The following is a 17,815-nucleotide window of genomic DNA, read 5'->3' on the forward strand; positions in this document are numbered from 1 at the left end:
GGGTCAAACAATTGGGAAAAATAAATTTGAATGTAAAGTTGCAGGTGAGACTATGGGTTAGTACGACGTCTCTGCACCTCCATCCACTTCAATTCCCACAGCAAGACCATCAACACCAAGTCCTGGAATCAGCACAGACGGATGGGCCCAGTGGTGCAACAAGTGGGAGCCACATCTTTCCAGCACCAGGGGGTGGCTTCAATCTCAACACAGTACTGCACACCACAAGTACAAATCCAAGTTCTATTTATATACGATGAGGATCAGCTGAACAGATCCATGTTGAGATATTTATTTTCGAACTTCATTTACAAGGTAATAACTTTACTGGCAATCCCTAATTAACCTTCAACTGAGGCAGCAGCTAAGAGTGAGCTGGGCTCGAGCACAAGGGTTCCAATTTCCTCCTCTGAAGGGCTTTGGTAATTCTGACCATTATTGAGACATTTAATCACTTAAATTTAAATTAGGATTAGTCAAAGTTCAGATTTATTGTCAGAGGACATGCTTGACAACCCAAAGATTCTTTCTTTCTCCTGCAGGCCAGGCATAATTTCCACTTATCACTAGTGCAAAAACTATGCTCAATGTCAATTCTACTGACATTGAGCTGAGAACCAAAATTGCTCACAAACGCCACAGCCATCCTCGTCTACTTTTCCTCTCACAATCCTCCTTAACTTAATACAACTGCACAAGCACTTTAAACCAATACCTCGGTGTTCGGATCTCCTTGTACTGAAGCTTCTCCACACAAGTTGTTGCAACGGACTCTGGGATCACAATGTTAGATCCCATCTAATCTCCCTGTCACCTTAAAGGTATGGCCCCCTATCCTAGTATCAGTACCACAATTTTACCTACCCCCCCCTCCCCCACTTCTAATTTTGTAGTCCTCTCAGGTTACCCTTCAGCCTCAAATGCTCCAAGGAACAAATCCAGCCCAGTCAATCTCTCCTCATAACTAAACTGCTCTATTCCCAACAGCATTTTGGTGATTCTTCCTTCTGACAGGGTGGTGTACACAACCGTCCACAGTGCTCCAACGATGGCTTAACCATATGGAGGTCGCAGCTGTTATGTTCAATGCCATCACTGGCTGGCCATCTTCACCGTCCTCTCCACCCGAGCTGCAACTTTCAGGGGTTAATGGATTTGCAACCAAGGCCACTCCAGTTGTGGATTTTCTCTTGGGCCTTACCATTTACTGTGTGTGATCCACCGTCGCTCGCCCTCCCAAAATGCATCATCTCACGTTTGTCTGGATTAAATGCCATTTGTCATGCTTTGCCGGACTTTCTTGCTACCATCCTTGCCCTCTAGATGTCAATTTTCATGTCTGCAAATTACTGATCATATATCTCCAATATTCACATTCAAATGACCAGAGTAAATATGACAAAAGGCACAGCACAGACTTCCAGTCAGGAAAATACTCCACCATCACTTTAGGCCTCATCATTAAGCCTACTTTACATCCAATGTGTGTGCAATGTGCAGGCCTCTCTGAATGCTTCATCCAACCTGGAAATATTCTACTCTCAATCCCAACACGAAGTACCTTGACCATAAGCTTTCACTGGAAGAAATCCTTGGTCTTGCAATTTTTCCCCGACAAAAGTTTCTTACCAAAGTGGATGCCATAGTGTGAGCATTGGTCATGCTTGGCGCAGAGCTCTCTGTTGAAGATAACTGTCGCAGCAGTGGGCTGTGGCCGGACGTGTGACAGCTAACTGTGGAACCATAAGGGCTCCCCACATCCGAAAGGACCTGCCGAACTGCAAGAGAAAATATTTAGATCAAAAAAAGCAAATCTTGATGTACGTCGCAAATCTGAGATAAATTATTGGACATACTCTGGTGGTTAGATAGCAACTGTAGAGAAACAAAAGTTAACAATTCAATAATCTTTAGTTATTACTCAACACTGAAGTGACTCGTTGTTGGAATCATTTTAGTAAATTCCTTTTGTACCCACCAAACCACGGACATCGAATTATGGAAAGAGATATGGTTGTAAATATAGGAGAATCCAAAAATATTGTGCAAGTATTAAGAATAAAAGAGTAGCAAGGAAGAGAGTAGGTCCTCTTAGGATGAACGTGGTAGTCCATGGATGGGACCACAGGAAACGAGCGAGCCATTTAGGACAGAGATGAGGAGAAACTTCTTCACTTAGTGCTGTGAATTTGTGAAACTCCCTGCCACATAAGGTTGTCTAGGCCAGTTTGTTAAATATTTTTAAAAGAGATCAAAGGTATGCACTAATGTGCAGAGAAGATTTACTAGGATGTTTCTGGGTCTTCAGGAACTGAGTTACAGGGAAAGATTAAATAGGTTAGGACTTTATTCCTTGGAGTGAAGAAGAATGAGGGGAGATTTACAAAATTATGAGGGGTATAGACCGAGTAAAAACGAGTAGGCTCTTTCCACTGAGATTAAGAGAGGTAAATTTAAGATGACATGGCTTTAACGTGAAAGGTTTAGGGGGAACTTCTTCACTCAGAGAGTGGTGGCAGTATGGAACGAGCTGCCATCTGACACAGTCAATGCGAGTATAACTCAAGTTTTAAAAATAAATTGGATAGATACATGGATGGGAGAGGTCTAGAGGGTCATGGACCAGGTGCAGGTCAGTGGACCGAGCGCTCTGGTGTTTTTGGCACAGACTAGAAGGGATGAATGGCCTGTTTTCTGTTCTATAGTGTTCTATGGTTCTAAGTCATATGATCAGCCATGATCGTATTGAATGGTAGTGGAATCGCAAAGGACTGAATGGACTTCTATTTTCTATGATCCCGATGAACTGGGAGAGTGGACAAAATAACATGGAAATAAATTTAGACAACTATGAGGTGAAGCATTTTGGACAGTTCACAGTGCAAGGTAGACAGTTAATGGCAGGGCCCTGGAGTGCACTGTTGAACAGAGAGACCGAGGTTCCCTAGAGACAATATAGACAGACAGGATGGTGAAGAACATGTAGCATGTTTGCCTGAATTTGGCCAAAGCATTGACTACGTCATATTACAGTCGGTCAAAACATCAGTTTGACTGCACTTAGAGCATCGAATTCAGTTCTAGTTGCCATGCTACAAGAAAGATGCGATGTAGAAGGTGCAGAAAAGATTCACAAGTATGTTGCTGGACTAGAAGGCTTGAGGCACAGGAGAGACTGAAAAAAATTGGGCCTGTTTTCCCTGGAGCAAGAGAAACTGAGATTATAGAGGTATATGAATCTGTGAGAAGCTTGGCCAGAGAATGTCTAAAACTAGAGGGCATAGGTTTAATGCGGAAATCAGGGGAAACGTGTCAAGCAGGCTAATTAGATCCAAAATTGATTTAAAGAGGACCTAAAAAATTCATTGTTTTTATTTTATTTTTACAGTGGTGGATATCTTGAATAAGCTGTCAAGGGGTGTGCTGGTCCAGAGACAATCTCGATGTTTCAGAGGCGTTTATAGACACTTATGTAGACAAGTTCCAATGTGTGCAAATGGGAATAGTGAAGATAGGGTAAAAGGTGAGCCAGAAGGCCTGCCTCTGTGCTGTACAAATCTAATTATGCATTGGGCACAGTGGTTAAGAGCGTTGTCTCACAGGTCCAGACACCCAAGTTTGATCCTGACTTTCAGCACGTGGGAATGACCTCAATTATATCATCCATCTGTCTTGAACCTTGGCCCCCCCCCCCACTTCCCGAGCTATCTCCCATTCCTCCGTGGACCTTTTCTTTACATAACTCATTCACGATATTACCTTAACTCCCCCCCCACTTAGCACTGTTCTGCTCAAGTTTGGTTCAGGAAAGTGTAATGCAGCAAATATTTGTCAAAACATTAACCTCACATTGTAGATCATAATTACCAATGACTAAACAATTTAGTAAATGCTACAACAATTCAAATAAACGATAAGGGTTACCCTGCAGAACCACACTGACTGGTACCCACCTGCTCTCTCTCCTCATGACATGCAGTCTTTATGGAAACATGCCATGTGATTGTTTCAGCTGCTTATGTCCTTCTTAAGCCTGTTCTGCTCCCTCAGTACATGACTCAAGTCACTGCACCTGCAGCCCTTGCACTCATGTCGAGGTCACTCATATATTGTGGTCCTTGTATACAACTCCAGTTACTTGCTACTTTTGTTCCTTGTTGCTACTATTCGATTTTAATATTTATTACATATTACTTTGACAAATGTGATTCAAAATTCTGAAGTCTACAAACACCAAATGCATAACGTTCAACTCTTAGTCTCTGAAACAAAGTACGTTACCAAACTCCTTAACATACACTTGATACATAAATAGGTGCACTTGGAAAAGCATGAATATGTATTTGCCAAGCTTTTTCCAGTAGTAAATCACAAAATTCTGTTGACACTGTGGTTGAATTAAAAGAACACAAGATGCTGGAAAAGCTCAACAGGTCAAACAGTGTCCTTTCATGCATGCTGTCATGTCATTGCTGGGTTTACGACTGCTGGGTTTACTACATGTCATTGCTGGGTTTACTACTTTGTAATTTTGTTTCAAGAAGAACTTTTTGCAATCCTCCAACATTATGCGACATATGCAACCAGACATGGTTAGACAGTGTAGTGGTCAGTGTAGCTGTTAGCACAATGCCATTGAAGCGCAATCGACCCAGGTTCAAATCCCACACTGTCTGCAAGGAGTTCTCCCCGTGTCTGCGTGGGATTCCTCCGGTTTCCTCCCACCCTTCAAAACATCCCGGGTTTGTAGGTTAATTGGGGTATTTGGGCGGCACGGGCTCATGGGCCAGAAGAGCCTGTAACTCTCTAAATTAAAAAAAACATAATTGGGAAATAATGGCTGCAGCCTTCACAATGGCCATCCTTCCTTTTTTCAGTTTTCCAGTGACTGGCATGTTGAAGACAGATAACTCTGTTATTACCATCCACATTTCTATCCAAACCAAAACTACAACTACCTCCCACCATGTTTGGCAACACTCTCCAGCAAAAACAAATGCAAATGTTCATTCAGTATCTCTCTTATATGGAAGGTGATGTGCCTCACTCAGACAATTTTCAGCTTCTTAACCAAATGTCACTATGTTCAAGCAAGGCATCAGACGTACTGATCAACAACATATTTTTGCAAAAATGAATAGGACACAACAAAATAACTCATTCAATCTTGAACGCAAAATGCTTGACAACTGTTGAGTGAACACCAACACTGCAGGTTAGTTACAAACTGTTTATCTTTTATAAAATGGAAAACACAAGTGGTAATATTTTTACCTTCAACCAATCTTGGTTTTTCTCCAAGAAAGTATGATAAATAATGATTCTCAAACTTTATTCCAGATGCCAGAGAAATGAGAAATGCTGAGAACGGATAGTCTGAGAAATATGTAAATAAGATGCATGGTTCCCAGAGTGTTTACTGCTCTGATGCAGGCATGTTACAGAAGCCAGAGTCAATGTCTGGCAAGACACAATCTGCAAACATCCTGGCTTCTGCTCACTATACACAGTTTATATTAACACTCTCAAGATTGACAAGCATCCCAACTTCAACATTGGTAATAGCAGAGTTCTCCAGAAGTGCCAGAGTCTCTGCTCTAATGTCACTAATCTCGCAAGATGGGACCTATCTCCTCGAACTGATCCCAGTGATCCCATTTCTGCAGAAGGAAGTATAGAAATCACTACTTAAAAATTTAATTAACTGGCTGTATCTTTCTTTGACTCATTGCCATGAATTTGATGGTTGGTTCAGACCCAGCACACACCTTCCATGACTTCTGAAGCTTCACGCTGCCTCCTTCTGTTTAGAAATCGCTCTTGTAAGTTAGCATTCTCAAACTTTGAGACAGACAGCAAATCATCAAAATGCTGCTTCAGTGTCTTCTCTGAACGATTCTTGCTGTGAACGTACTCTGCAATGAAGCACATGTGAGAAGTCAACAGGTACGCTTTAGTGCTCATTGCTAGTAATAGGCAGGGACTGTCAGACATTGCAAATCAACTACAAGTTCAATGGGATCAATCTTCAATTTAATCACATGGTCTGTCAGCAACATCACAGATTCAAACTGGTTCAGACAAAAATTAATAGGTCTCCTATGCAACACAAATGAGTGGAGTGCACATGGAATCCCTGCTTTTACATAGCCACAGAGGGCAGGACCTGAAATCTGGCTGCAGATTAAAACCGTTGAGGAGAAACATGAAAGGAAGCGACAGGATGGTGATCATGGCTCAGCAACTGAAGGATTCACACAGGCTGTGGGTGACTTGCAGTTGGGGAACTTGCACAGGCTACAGGCTGGTGAAAATTGGTTCATGGATTCTGGGGATCAGAATCAGGATTGAGAGGGGCTGAGGGCAAGATGGGTTCCCAAAGGGCCTGGGCATTGAAGGCTTCATGATCAGATTGGAGGTTTGGATCTCAAGCTCGGGGTGCTGTGGATTGAACTGAAGTCTGCGCGGCAGCAGAGGTTGTTGTTGCACTGTTGGCCAATCCACAGACACTCTGAATACTTTTTTTGCTTCTCTTTCTCTCTTACTGAAAGGGACACTGGGCAACACAAATGGCGACTCTTTCCTTGCCTTATGACAGGCACCACCAATTTAGTGTAATATTACACATTCTATACTATTACATGACAATGAAGGAATCTTGAATTTTAAAAAGACCAAAAGAAAAAGAAGTTGATCTTTAATGGGGTACATAACCACCACAAATTTTAAGTAGAAAGGTAGTGAGTGAATGGATATTTTAAAACAACAAATTAGCAACAAAATAATGAGGAATTCAACTTTGAAGTGAAATTGCTGCACTCAGCTTTCCTCAGTGAGAAACAGAAATGATTGAAAGCTAGAACTGCAATAAACTGCCAAAGTTCATAGTCCAGCCTTGCTATTTTATTTTTGAAGTTAACAATTCCATGGTATTACTCTTTGGCTTGGCTTCGCGGACGAAGATTTATGGAGGGGGTAAAGAGTCCACGTCAGCTGCAGGCTCGTTTGTGGCTGACCAGTCCGATGCGGGACAGGCAGACACGATTGCAGCGGTTGCAAGGGAAAATTGGTTGGTTGGGGTTGGGTGTTGGGTTTTTCCTCCTTTGCCTTTTGTCAGTGAGGTGGGCTCTGCGGTCTTCTTCAAAGGAGGCTGCTGCCCACCAAACTGTGAGGCGCCAAGATGCACGGTTTGAGGCGTTATTAGCCCACTGGCGGTGGTCAATGTGGCAGGCACCAAGAGATTTCTTTAGGCAGTCCTTGTACCTTTTCTTTTACTAACCCTAGTGTTAATAGCAGGGTCAGCGATTTGAATTCAAATCCAGCGCTGTCTTTAAGGAGTTTGTACATTCTCCCCACGTGCACATGGGTTTCCTCCAGGTGCTCATTTCCTTCCACCTCCAAAACCATACAGAGGTCAAGTTGGTGTAATTGGGCGGCAGGGGGGGGGGGCTCATGGGCCAGAAGGGCCTGTTACCAGGCTGTATGTCTTATTTTTTTTAATTTATAAGATTTTTATCTGTTACCATTACAAATCTTGGCTTAATTTCTGCAAAACTGTGCCTCAAGCAGTCAGTCAGCACTGATCCTGATACTTACTAGCTGATGCGAGGATGGAGTTGGTCAGTTTTTGCTGTACTCTCCGGGATGGATCCGACAGACTAGCCATCGATAAGCCTTTGTGTTTCAGCAAGAGCCTTTTGGAAACTTTGTTTTTATCCAGTGATTTATTCTGTGAAAAAGCTTTCAGAACAGGTTGCAAGTGCATGTTCAGTGGGACATCTGAGGAGAGAGCAAAACAAAATATATTCACCTCCTTCCAATGCTCAGTCTGCTCAGAGCTCCTTGGTTGTGCAATGATCTGTCCTTCCAGCAGGTGGGAGTATCAGGTAATGATGCCTGATCTCCGCACAAGCAAGGCAGGACGAACATTCCAATTGGAAAATGGACTTATGTGCATGCATTATAACCCCTTTGGAGATTATTAAGGGAGCCCTCATAAGCTGTAACTGCATTTCAAACATGCTTGAGAAAACGCTATATGAAAGAACAATCACCAATTAAAATGAAGGAAACCAGCATGCCAGAAATGCCACATGACAACTTAAATTGTGCGCCACCCCTAACCCTCCAATATCAAAAGACAAGTTGAGAAAGAGAAACCAGTTTAGAAACATTAGTGGAACCAATCTTGAAACAAAAATCTGAAATGCACTGTTCTGCAGAAGTAACCTCAACTTTCCTTGTGTGATGCACTTCGAACTTTTCAGAATTGCACACAAGTTGAAATCTGCATGACAATTTATTTGGCTGCATGTTATTTGACTTGATGTGGAGAAGAGAAAATCTGGGTCAATTGTCCATAGTGTCACACAACACAGTAACAGTTGGCACAACTTGTCCAGTTATGGTGGCCGTCATTTATTTTGCAGCAGTAAACTATCAGGTCTTTTTCAGCTGAAGATGAGATCCTAAATAGTTTTAAGAAAAAGTAGCCCCAGAGGTTGAATAGAATGATTCGAACTTGGTTGATTTGAATGATGGTTCTTTCATCAGTTTGAGATGCTTGAGACCAACAGAAGCAACCAGGCCATCTGATGAAATATAGCTTAGTTACAAATAACATTAACAGAACTAAAAATCTGAAATGTGGTTAATTAATGATGGAAACGGATCAAGAATTCACCCCTTATTTAATCCTAGTGGAGATGGTGCAGCCCTCCTTAAGAGACATTTTACAGATGACCAAAATGGAAAATAGGTGGAGAAGGTAGTGGACAGAAGGGCCAGAGACATTTCAGAAAGATTAGACAGGATGGAGGGGGCGCCGGTGAATATAACAGGCAGGGTGACAGAGGCAGAGGAGAGATTGGGAGCAGGAGAGGATAGAATTGCAATTACAATGGAGCAAGAAATTAAAGGTCTCCCCAAAGAAAGAGATGAGGTTTGGGGGAAGTTGGACTTACTGGAGAATTTCACAAAACACTGCAACATTAAATTAGTGGGGGATTGAAAGACACGGGGTGGGGGGAGTTCCTAACTAAATGGATCCACGAAGTACTCGGAAAGTAGACGCTGGGAACCCCATTAAAATAGAAAGAGCCTTCATAGCCCCAATCCCTTAGACAGGACTGGGACAAAGGCCTCGATCAATTCTTATAAAGTTAAAATATTTTCAAGATCGTGAAAAAATATTAGAGACGGCGGCAAAAGGGGCAATTCAAACTGGAACCCCTCTGGAGTACATGGGGTCGAGGGGAGCCCCTCTGGAGTACAGGGGGTCGAGGGGAGCCCCTCTGGAGTACAGGGGGTCGAGGGGAGCCCCTCTGGAGTACAGGGGGTTGAGTGTTTTTTTATCCAGATATTAGTGCAGCTCTGCTCAAGAAACAGAAAGACTTTGAACTGGTTAAGCAATCGGTAAAGCAGAAGGGCTATGATTGTGTCCTGCGACACCCCGGTACCTTGAAAATTATGTTGCCAGAGGGGAACAGAAATTTTTTTTACAGAAAAAGTGAAAGCATATCAGTCTATAAATACCCTGCCAGCACGAAATGGCCGACCAAGTGGAAAAGAGTAAAAGGGACAATAAGATTTAAAAATTATCAAAACAGATGGACTGGGAGGACTTAGATTTTTGTGTTATATAGAGAATTGGGTCTTGGCTGTTTTCTGATATCAAAAAAAGATAAAAGATGTTAAATGTAATGGTCTGGGACTGGTTGAGTGGAGAGAGGTGAGGATGAAGATGGAGAGTCGTGGTGACTGCATGGCAAGGAGTGAATGGAGGGCGGCTGGGATTTATGTCCGGTGTGTGTTCCCTTTTATTGTTTTGAGGAGAATGGTTGTGAGTGGGAATGTATGTTGTGGGCGAATGGGTCTATGGCGTATTTTTTCTTCCCCAGGACTTGTTGTAGCTCAGATGGAGTGGAGCAACAGGCAGATGGCAAGAGGCTGGGGTTACCGGGGGGGGGGGGGTTTGGCAGTGGAGATGGGGGAAAACATTTAGGAAGGGAACCCGGGTGTAATGGCTAAAAGTGTAAAGTGTGCTACTTTTAATGTGAATGGATTAAACGGAACGGGGAAACGAATGTGAATGGATTAAACGGAACGGGGAAACGAAAAATGGACTTGGCACACAATTAAAAGATGGGATAGATCTGGCCTTCCTCCAAGAGATGCATTTAACAGAGTGGGAGCATCAGAAGATAAAATGGGGATAGAGAGGTGGGTCAGGTCACATCCTCCTCATTCCACTCAAAGGCAAGGGGGATAGCAATTCTAGTGGGGAAGAGTTCCAGTGCAGGTGCAGAGGGTGAATACAGACAAAATAGTTATGGTGCAATGTCAGATATATTCAGAACCCTGAACCCTAGTGAATGTCTACACCCCCCAATTATAATGGTGAAAAATTTATACAGGACATTTCTCTTCAATTGACGGAGGCAAATGAAAATATTCTAAAAGGGGGCAACTTTAACCTATGTCTGGATCCTGTGCTGGATAAAACCACAAAAAGAATAACTAGGACTAGAGCGGCGAAAGCCACCATTGACTGCATGACAGAGCTGAATCTGATAGATGCGTGGCGGAAAAAGCATCCAAGAGGGAGATTACTGGTTGTACTCTAAGCAACATGACTCCTACTCTATAATAGACATCCTTCTGGCTTCAGCCCATATAGAGGGTAGGATCATGGAGTATTGGGCAAGGCTCCTCTTGGACCATTTTCCCCCTGGTTGACCATAGAAATGCCAGATAAGCAGGACATAGCACATAGGTGGCATTTTAACACTCTGTAGTTTCATAAAAGCCGACAACTGCCCCTCTTTTCCAGATAAATTCCTTCAGTTGGACACCCTTAAAGCATACTTGAGGGGCCAGATAATTGGGTATACAAAGTTGTCAAGAAACCTTATATGAGGGAGGTGGATGAATTGGAAAAGGACATTACCCAATTAGAGAAGGATTTTCAGAAATCGGGCTCAAAGGACCACTATAGAGCTCTTACAAACAAGAAATTGGAATATAATAAGCTTCAGATGTATAGTATGGAGAAGGTGAGGTTGAGGCAAAAGTATTAAGAGTTGGGGGAAAGAGAACAGAAGGGCAGAACAAGCCTTAAGAACAATCAATACAATACAAACAGGGAGTAATCAGATCACGTATGAACCAATGGCAATTAATGAGACCTTGAGAGAATTTTATGAAGGACTGTACAAATCTGAATTGGCTGGGAATCCTAAGCAAATGGACAGTTTCTGGCCAGATTGGATCCCCCAAATTTAAGACTGGAGGAGCAGGCGGGACTAGATTTTCCTCTTACAGCGGAAGAGCTGGGTAAAGCATTGAGCGCGCTACAAACTGGCAAGTCTCCAGGAGAGGACGGATTCCCACCCAAGTTTTATTGAGAATTTAAGGACTTACTAATGCCTCTGTATATGGCGATGATAGACCAGGCAAGGAAAGAACGAACCCTCCCGGAATCTTTCACAACGGCAATTGATCTTGAAGAAAAGTAAAGATCCCCTTTTGCCCTCCTCTTATAGACCAATCTCCCTGCTGAATGCTGATTATAAGATCCTTGCCAAGGCTCTGGCAAACAGATTGGCATTGCATTTACTGAAATTAATAAATAAAGACTAGGCAGGCTTTATGCAGGAGAGACAAGCAGCGCATAACATTGGCAGACTGTTGAATGTAATGCACCTGGCACAAACTGGAAATGAGAAGGGATTGGCTGTCTCCCTGGATGCAGAGAAGTGGAAATTTTTATTTAAGGTACTTGAAAAGGTGGAGCGAGGGCCAACTTTTCGAAATTGGATTAGGGCGCTATACCATGCGCCCAAGGCAAAGGTTGTGACCAATGGACAAATCTCTTCAGCTTTCCCACTTATCAGATCTAGTAGACAAGGGTGCGTGCTGTCACCGGTTCTCTTTGTTCTAGCAGTGGAACCACTGGATGAGGCCATTCGCCAGGATCCAGACATTAAAGGTTATAGACTGGGCCAGGAGGAGCACAAAATCAACTTATTTGTTGATGACGTGCTGATATATCTGACAGACCCTGCGACTTCTTTGCCTCAACTGCACGTGGTATTGGAGGACTATGGGAAACTCTCCGGGTACAAGATCAATGGGGAAAAAGTGAGGTGATGCCAATCACCGAGGGAAATTTTAGCCAACTTAAAGAAAATAGCAATTTAAAGTGGTCACAGGAGGGGATCAAATACCTGGGAGCTAATATTGATGGCAACTTGAACAATTTATACAAGTTAAATTACGCCCCCTTGCTGGAGAGAGTCAAGGAGGACTTAAACAAATGGATGCCCCTGCCCATAACATTAGTGGAAAGGATTTACAGCATCAAAATGAATGTGTTGCCAAGATTCCAGTATCTTTTCCAGACATTGCCTGTGCTGTTGCCCTGGGTGTCTTCAAACAGCTGCTATACAAGGTTAGAATATTTCTCTGGAATGGTAAGATGGCAGGGGTCTCTATGGAAAAATTAACATGGGACTATAGTCTGGGTGGACTGAGAACGCCAGACTTTAAATAATACTATGAGCAGCCCAGTTGAGATACATCGCCTCTCTCTTCCAGGGAGGAGGTGTACCATCCTGGGCACAAATTGATCTGCTCCTAGCGGGTGAGAGGATAGCAGAGGACTTTATTTATAAATGGGATGCTGAATTGCTGTGAGGAAAGAAGGGCAGCCCCATTTTAAAACAAGTGATTAATATCTGGAACAAAATTAACCAATATCTGAACATCAAAGTGGGGGTGTCCCCAAAAATGCCCCTGACTCCCAATAAATTAATACCATTAACAGTAGGTAACAAGAACTTGGAAACCTGGTGCCATAATGGCATAAGATACATAGAAGACTGTTATGAGCAGGGGCAATTAATGTCATGTGAGCAGCTCAAAAATAAATATAACTTGTCAAATCAGACATTCCACTGCTATCTTCAAATCAGATCTTTTTTATAGGAGGTATTGGGTCCAAGTATGGCCCGACCTCAGCACAGTGCCATAGAGACCATGATTTGAAGGGGGAGTGGAAAGAAATTCATTTCTGCAATGTATTTCCTGCTCTAGTCGGATGGACCCAAACTGAAACTCCACAGATTGAGAGAAAGATGGGAGTCGGACTTGGGTACTGTAATTGATGAGAGATGTTGGTCCGACTTATTCCATAAAAGTATGACCACAGTCAACCAATGTTTCAGATGCGGCATTACGACGGGGACGTTCACGCACGCAACCTGGCCATGTACCAAGATGAATCCCTTCTGTGTAGATGTAGGCCAAGCCCTAGAGAAAAATCATAGGTAAATGATTCCTGCAGGACCCAAGGTTGTTCCTGTTGGAAACATAACAGACTAGAGACTTACAACGAGGCTGTCCAAATTTCAATCCCAATTTGTGTTAATAGCATTGGGAGTGGCCAGGAAGTACATTGCAGCAACTTGGAAATCTGACACTAATCGCAGTATTGAACGATGGAACATGGAAATGTGGAGTTGCGTTTCCCTGGAGAAAATAACGTAACTTGAAAAACAAATATGACACCTCTTGAATGATCTGGCAGCCATACATGCGCCATGTAGGCATATGGCGGTGATTGATACCCCCGTTCCCTGCTGTGGCGTCCTCTCCCCTGCACTCATCCTGATCAAGGAAAGTCAGGAATGTATATTGGCTCAATGGCTGCCCACTGAACCGTGACAATCCCTGTTCCCTAATTATTAATTTCCCTGGTGTAGAAAGTTTTTGTTTGTTGTTGGTCGAAGTTGGGATGAGCTGTCCTATATTGGGGGGGGGGGGGGGTGCTGGAAAAGACAGAAGGCTGTGTGTACAGTCAATAATGAGAATGGAATGTATGTACATTTGCAAGTTGCCAATGGTGGCATCAACAATGTGTATGGCTGTACAAGCTTGTGTGAAAACATAAATATTTTTTTTTAAATGTTGCATTAATTCTACCTGAAGGATATTTTGAGGCATTTTCACAAATGGATGATGCTAAGTTGATGCAGCTATCAGACTCTTATCCACCTCTCTTTCAGAACAATGTTACATTTGTTGTCTTCTTAAGTGCCGTAGCGCCCCCAGAGCTTGGATCCACTGATTAACTTCAACATATTGTCTCAATACATAATCAGTGCCCGACATGTGAAGGCAAGCATCCCAAACACTCTTCACTGCTCTGACTACCTGTGCTGCCATCTGCATCCCTCGGTCCTTCAGCTCTACAACACATTTTAGGCTCTACCGTTAACAGAGTTAAGTCCTGTGCTGGTTTGATTTATCCAAATGCACTTACATAGAACATAGAAATCTACAGCCTACTCTAACAACTGCCTAGAATTCCGACTTCACAACCCTCCATTTTTCTCAGTTTCAAGTCCCTATCTAATAGTCTGATAGCCTCACTGAGAGAGACCCAATTACTGTATACTTCATTTTCTTCAAAGAATTCAATTAGGCTTGTCTGATACGACCTACCCCTATTCCTAATCAGATTATGCTTCTCTAAATGCTTGTAAATCCTGTCTGTCAGGATATTGCCCAGCAGCTGGACCACCAATGAACTAAAACTCTCTGGTGTGTAATTTATTTTGTGTTAAACAGGTAAATCTGCAGACACTGTGACTGTAGTGTAATACAGCAAAAAGCAAACAGGTGCCTGAATAAACAGGTTGGGAATAAACAGGTTGGGGAAGGAAGGAAGCGGAGGATGGAGGTAGAGGCTGGAAGAGAAAAAAGCTGAGAAACAGAAGGGAGGGGATAGCTTCCTGAAAGGAGAGGGAAGGAGGTGGGGAGCTAGAGGAAAGGAGTCAGGGGTATAGGAAAAGAGAGACAGACAGGGGAGGGGCCTAATAGAAACAGGAGAAGTTAACATTGACGCCATCTGGATGGAGAGTGCCCTGACAGAATATTAGATGCTGTTCCTCCGATTTGTGGGCGTCCTTGGTTTGGCAGTGGTGTTTTGTTAAGCACCTTCCCTCTGCCTATTCAAATAAAGGGGACCACCCAGTGGCCAACCATTTCAATTCCACACTTCGTTCTCACAGTGACACATCGACCATGGCCCCGTGCACAGCCAAATCGAGACTACGTGTCAATTGGAGGAACAACACCTTGTATTCTGCCTGAGAATGCTCTAACGAGGCAGCATCAACGTTGACTTCTCTGATTTCCATCAAACCCCTCTCACAAATCTCACTTTCCTTATCCCCGTCTCTTTATCTCCAGCTCCCCACTTGCTTCCCTTGCCTCTCCTATCAGAGATAGCCCCTCCCCCATCACCTCAGCCATTTTCTCTTTTACCCTCCCATCTGCATTAACCCACAAATTGCTTGCCTGCTTTTTCTTAAACCTTGCTGAAGGGCTCAAGGTGGAATGATGGTGATAGATCTTTGCTTCCTATAGCTGGTGCACAACCTGCTGAGTTTCTCCTGCACTTCTGTGTATCCATAGATTATCCCCCCTGAGGTCCTGTTCTTTACCTTCCTTCCTAACTCCCTATATTCACCCTTCAGGACCTCATCCCTTTTCATATCGATGTACCACAACATCTGGCTGCTCACCTTCCCCCCCCACCCCCCCACCCCCAAGAATTCTAAGGACTTGCTCATTGACATCTCTGACTGAGGCAACATACTATTTGAGAGTCTTGATGCCTTCCACAGAATCTCCTGTTCAAATTGAACTGCAATATCATTCCTTAGCACAGATCCCAACTGAACTAGATCTTGTTGCAAAGCCAGGTAACCTTCTTCACTGTCCACCAAGTTTTTGAGTTATCAGTAAACTCACCTTGCCACAAATATCCTTATCTAAATCATTTATGAATATTACAAAAAGCCCTGAACCACGAGGCACTCCCTTGGTCATGGTCATGTAGTCCGAAAAACTGCCCTCTCACCCATTCTCTTACTCCGATCCCTGCCAATTTTTATCCAGTTGACCTAACCCATGTGCCCATCTTCCATACCCTTTATTCTCAATGGATGCCACGTGACCTTCCCCAAACTCTTTCCTTTATTTCCCTTTCTCCTGCTTCCCACCCCCTTCCTTTCCTTCTATCGGAGATACTGCCCTTTTCTCTTCCATCCTCCCATCTGGACCCACCTGTTAGCCTGTGCTCCTCCCTCCTACCTCTTCCCCATTCACCCACCTTTTTATTCACCTGTTTGTTTGTACCTAATGAAGGGCCTAGGCATCAACTGGAAGAGACTAATGGGATGTTGGCAATTACCTTTGGGTCCTCCCTGGGCACAGGAGAAATGTCAGAGAATTGGAGAATGGCAAATGTAGTCTCCTTGTTTAAAAAACGTAAGAGGGAGAATCCTGGGTATTTATCGACCAGAAAGGATTTACAAACATTTGGAAAGGCATAGCCTTCTTAGGAATAGTCACCATTGTTTTTGTGAGGGGCAGGTTGTGCCTCATGAGTCTAACTGAGTTTTTTCGAGATGACAAAATAAATTGATGAATGTGTGATATGGTGTGCAGTGTATGAATTTCAGTAAGGTGGCTGACAAGGTTCCCCATGATAGGCACATTCAGAAAGTCAAAAGGCATGGGATCTTGGCCAAATGGATTTTAATCATCCTCCCTGCCGAAAGCACGGCACTATTGCAAAGTTCAAAAGACATTTTGTCAGAGTTATGGAGTTGAAGGGAAATGCAGGTAAACTGGACTAGCCTAGAATACCAATTTGGGCAGTATGGTTGAGTTGGGCTGGAGGCCTGTTCTGTCTATAATTTAAAGTGCAATAGCAAAAAACAATTTACAATCAGCTGGCAATTATGTTTTGCAATTGGAAAGTTGATAAAGTAAGTGCACACAAACAGGAACTTGCTGTTGTATTACCATACATCTGGAAAAGATGCAACAGAATTATATTCACTAATTGAAACACTATGTCCGATACATGTACTACAGCCAAAATGGGTGTGGGACAGTAGCAGCTGAAAAATCACAACCGTCTCAGACCCAGATTATGATGCTGAGGATTTCAGTAAATAAATAACTGAAACGTTTATCTGCACCCAACATACAAGTAGAGCTGTCGTTTTCAAAAAACTTACCATCCCAGAATGACAGGATTGGGTGTAGACAAGCATCTAACAATGCAAGCCTCTCTGACACGGGCATGTTGTACTGGTTTTCACGCGACTCTGAGTTCTTGGAGCCACACATCATGCACGATGTTGGAACATTACAATTACACTTCACAGGAAGAGGATGTTGGTTCTGCAACAGGTAAAGGTAAAAGAATCAGTGGAGCATGACAGCAGAAGCAGGCAACCTTATTTGGGAAGGGTGGGGTGGTGTTGGAGGCAGAATGTTTTGAGAAGACTGTGATCGTGATTCTCTTTTGACGATCAAACCCTCAAGAAATGCATGTTTAAAACGATTGACTTGAATTTTTTTCTCACAAATTCTGAGAGTGAATTTCAGTCCCACATCTCATTTTTGGGGAATGTTTCTTTAATTCTTTGCAGGTTAATTTCTGTTATCCATGAGGAAGCTGCCTGTATGATGCTTCTTCATGAGTACAATATTTATCTGGAAATGCATACCCAGTTCTCAGTTGATTACTGACCATGCACATTATCTTCCACGGCACAAGCACATTTGCCTCTCCCAAGTTGGCACTGAAGATGCAACAGTGCTCCACCACCAGCTCAGGAAAGAGGAAGGTGCACAAGGCCAAATGCAGCAGGAAAGGGGGAGGAGAGAGAACAGTGGGCAATGTTTCATGTTATTTACTCTGTCACCATGAAATGACAATTAAAACTCTACA

At 43.1% G+C, this 17,815-nt stretch overlaps 1 protein-coding gene across 3 annotated transcripts in view; it reads right to left on the reverse strand.

Annotated features, from left to right (window-relative positions):
• The window catches only part of kansl1b (KAT8 regulatory NSL complex subunit 1b), a 155,807-nt gene that overhangs the window by 17,864 nt on the left and 120,128 nt on the right, over nucleotides 1-17,815 (reverse strand). For all 3 annotated transcript variants that reach the window (XM_069905226.1, XM_069905228.1, XM_069905229.1), the window contains 4 exons: nucleotides 17,097-17,262; nucleotides 7,597-7,779; nucleotides 5,769-5,915; nucleotides 1,630-1,778 (listed from right to left, as the gene is read on the reverse strand). In XM_069905226.1, coding sequence (XP_069761327.1) covers nucleotides 1,630-1,778; nucleotides 5,769-5,915; nucleotides 7,597-7,779; nucleotides 17,097-17,262 — 645 coding nt within the window. The remainder of the gene's footprint in view (nucleotides 1-1,629; nucleotides 1,779-5,768; nucleotides 5,916-7,596; nucleotides 7,780-17,096; nucleotides 17,263-17,815) is intronic.

Source organism: Narcine bancroftii, chromosome 12 (genome assembly GCF_036971445.1).
Source record: "Narcine bancroftii isolate sNarBan1 chromosome 12, sNarBan1.hap1, whole genome shotgun sequence".
NCBI classification, from domain to species: Eukaryota; Metazoa; Chordata; class Chondrichthyes; order Torpediniformes; family Narcinidae; genus Narcine; species Narcine bancroftii.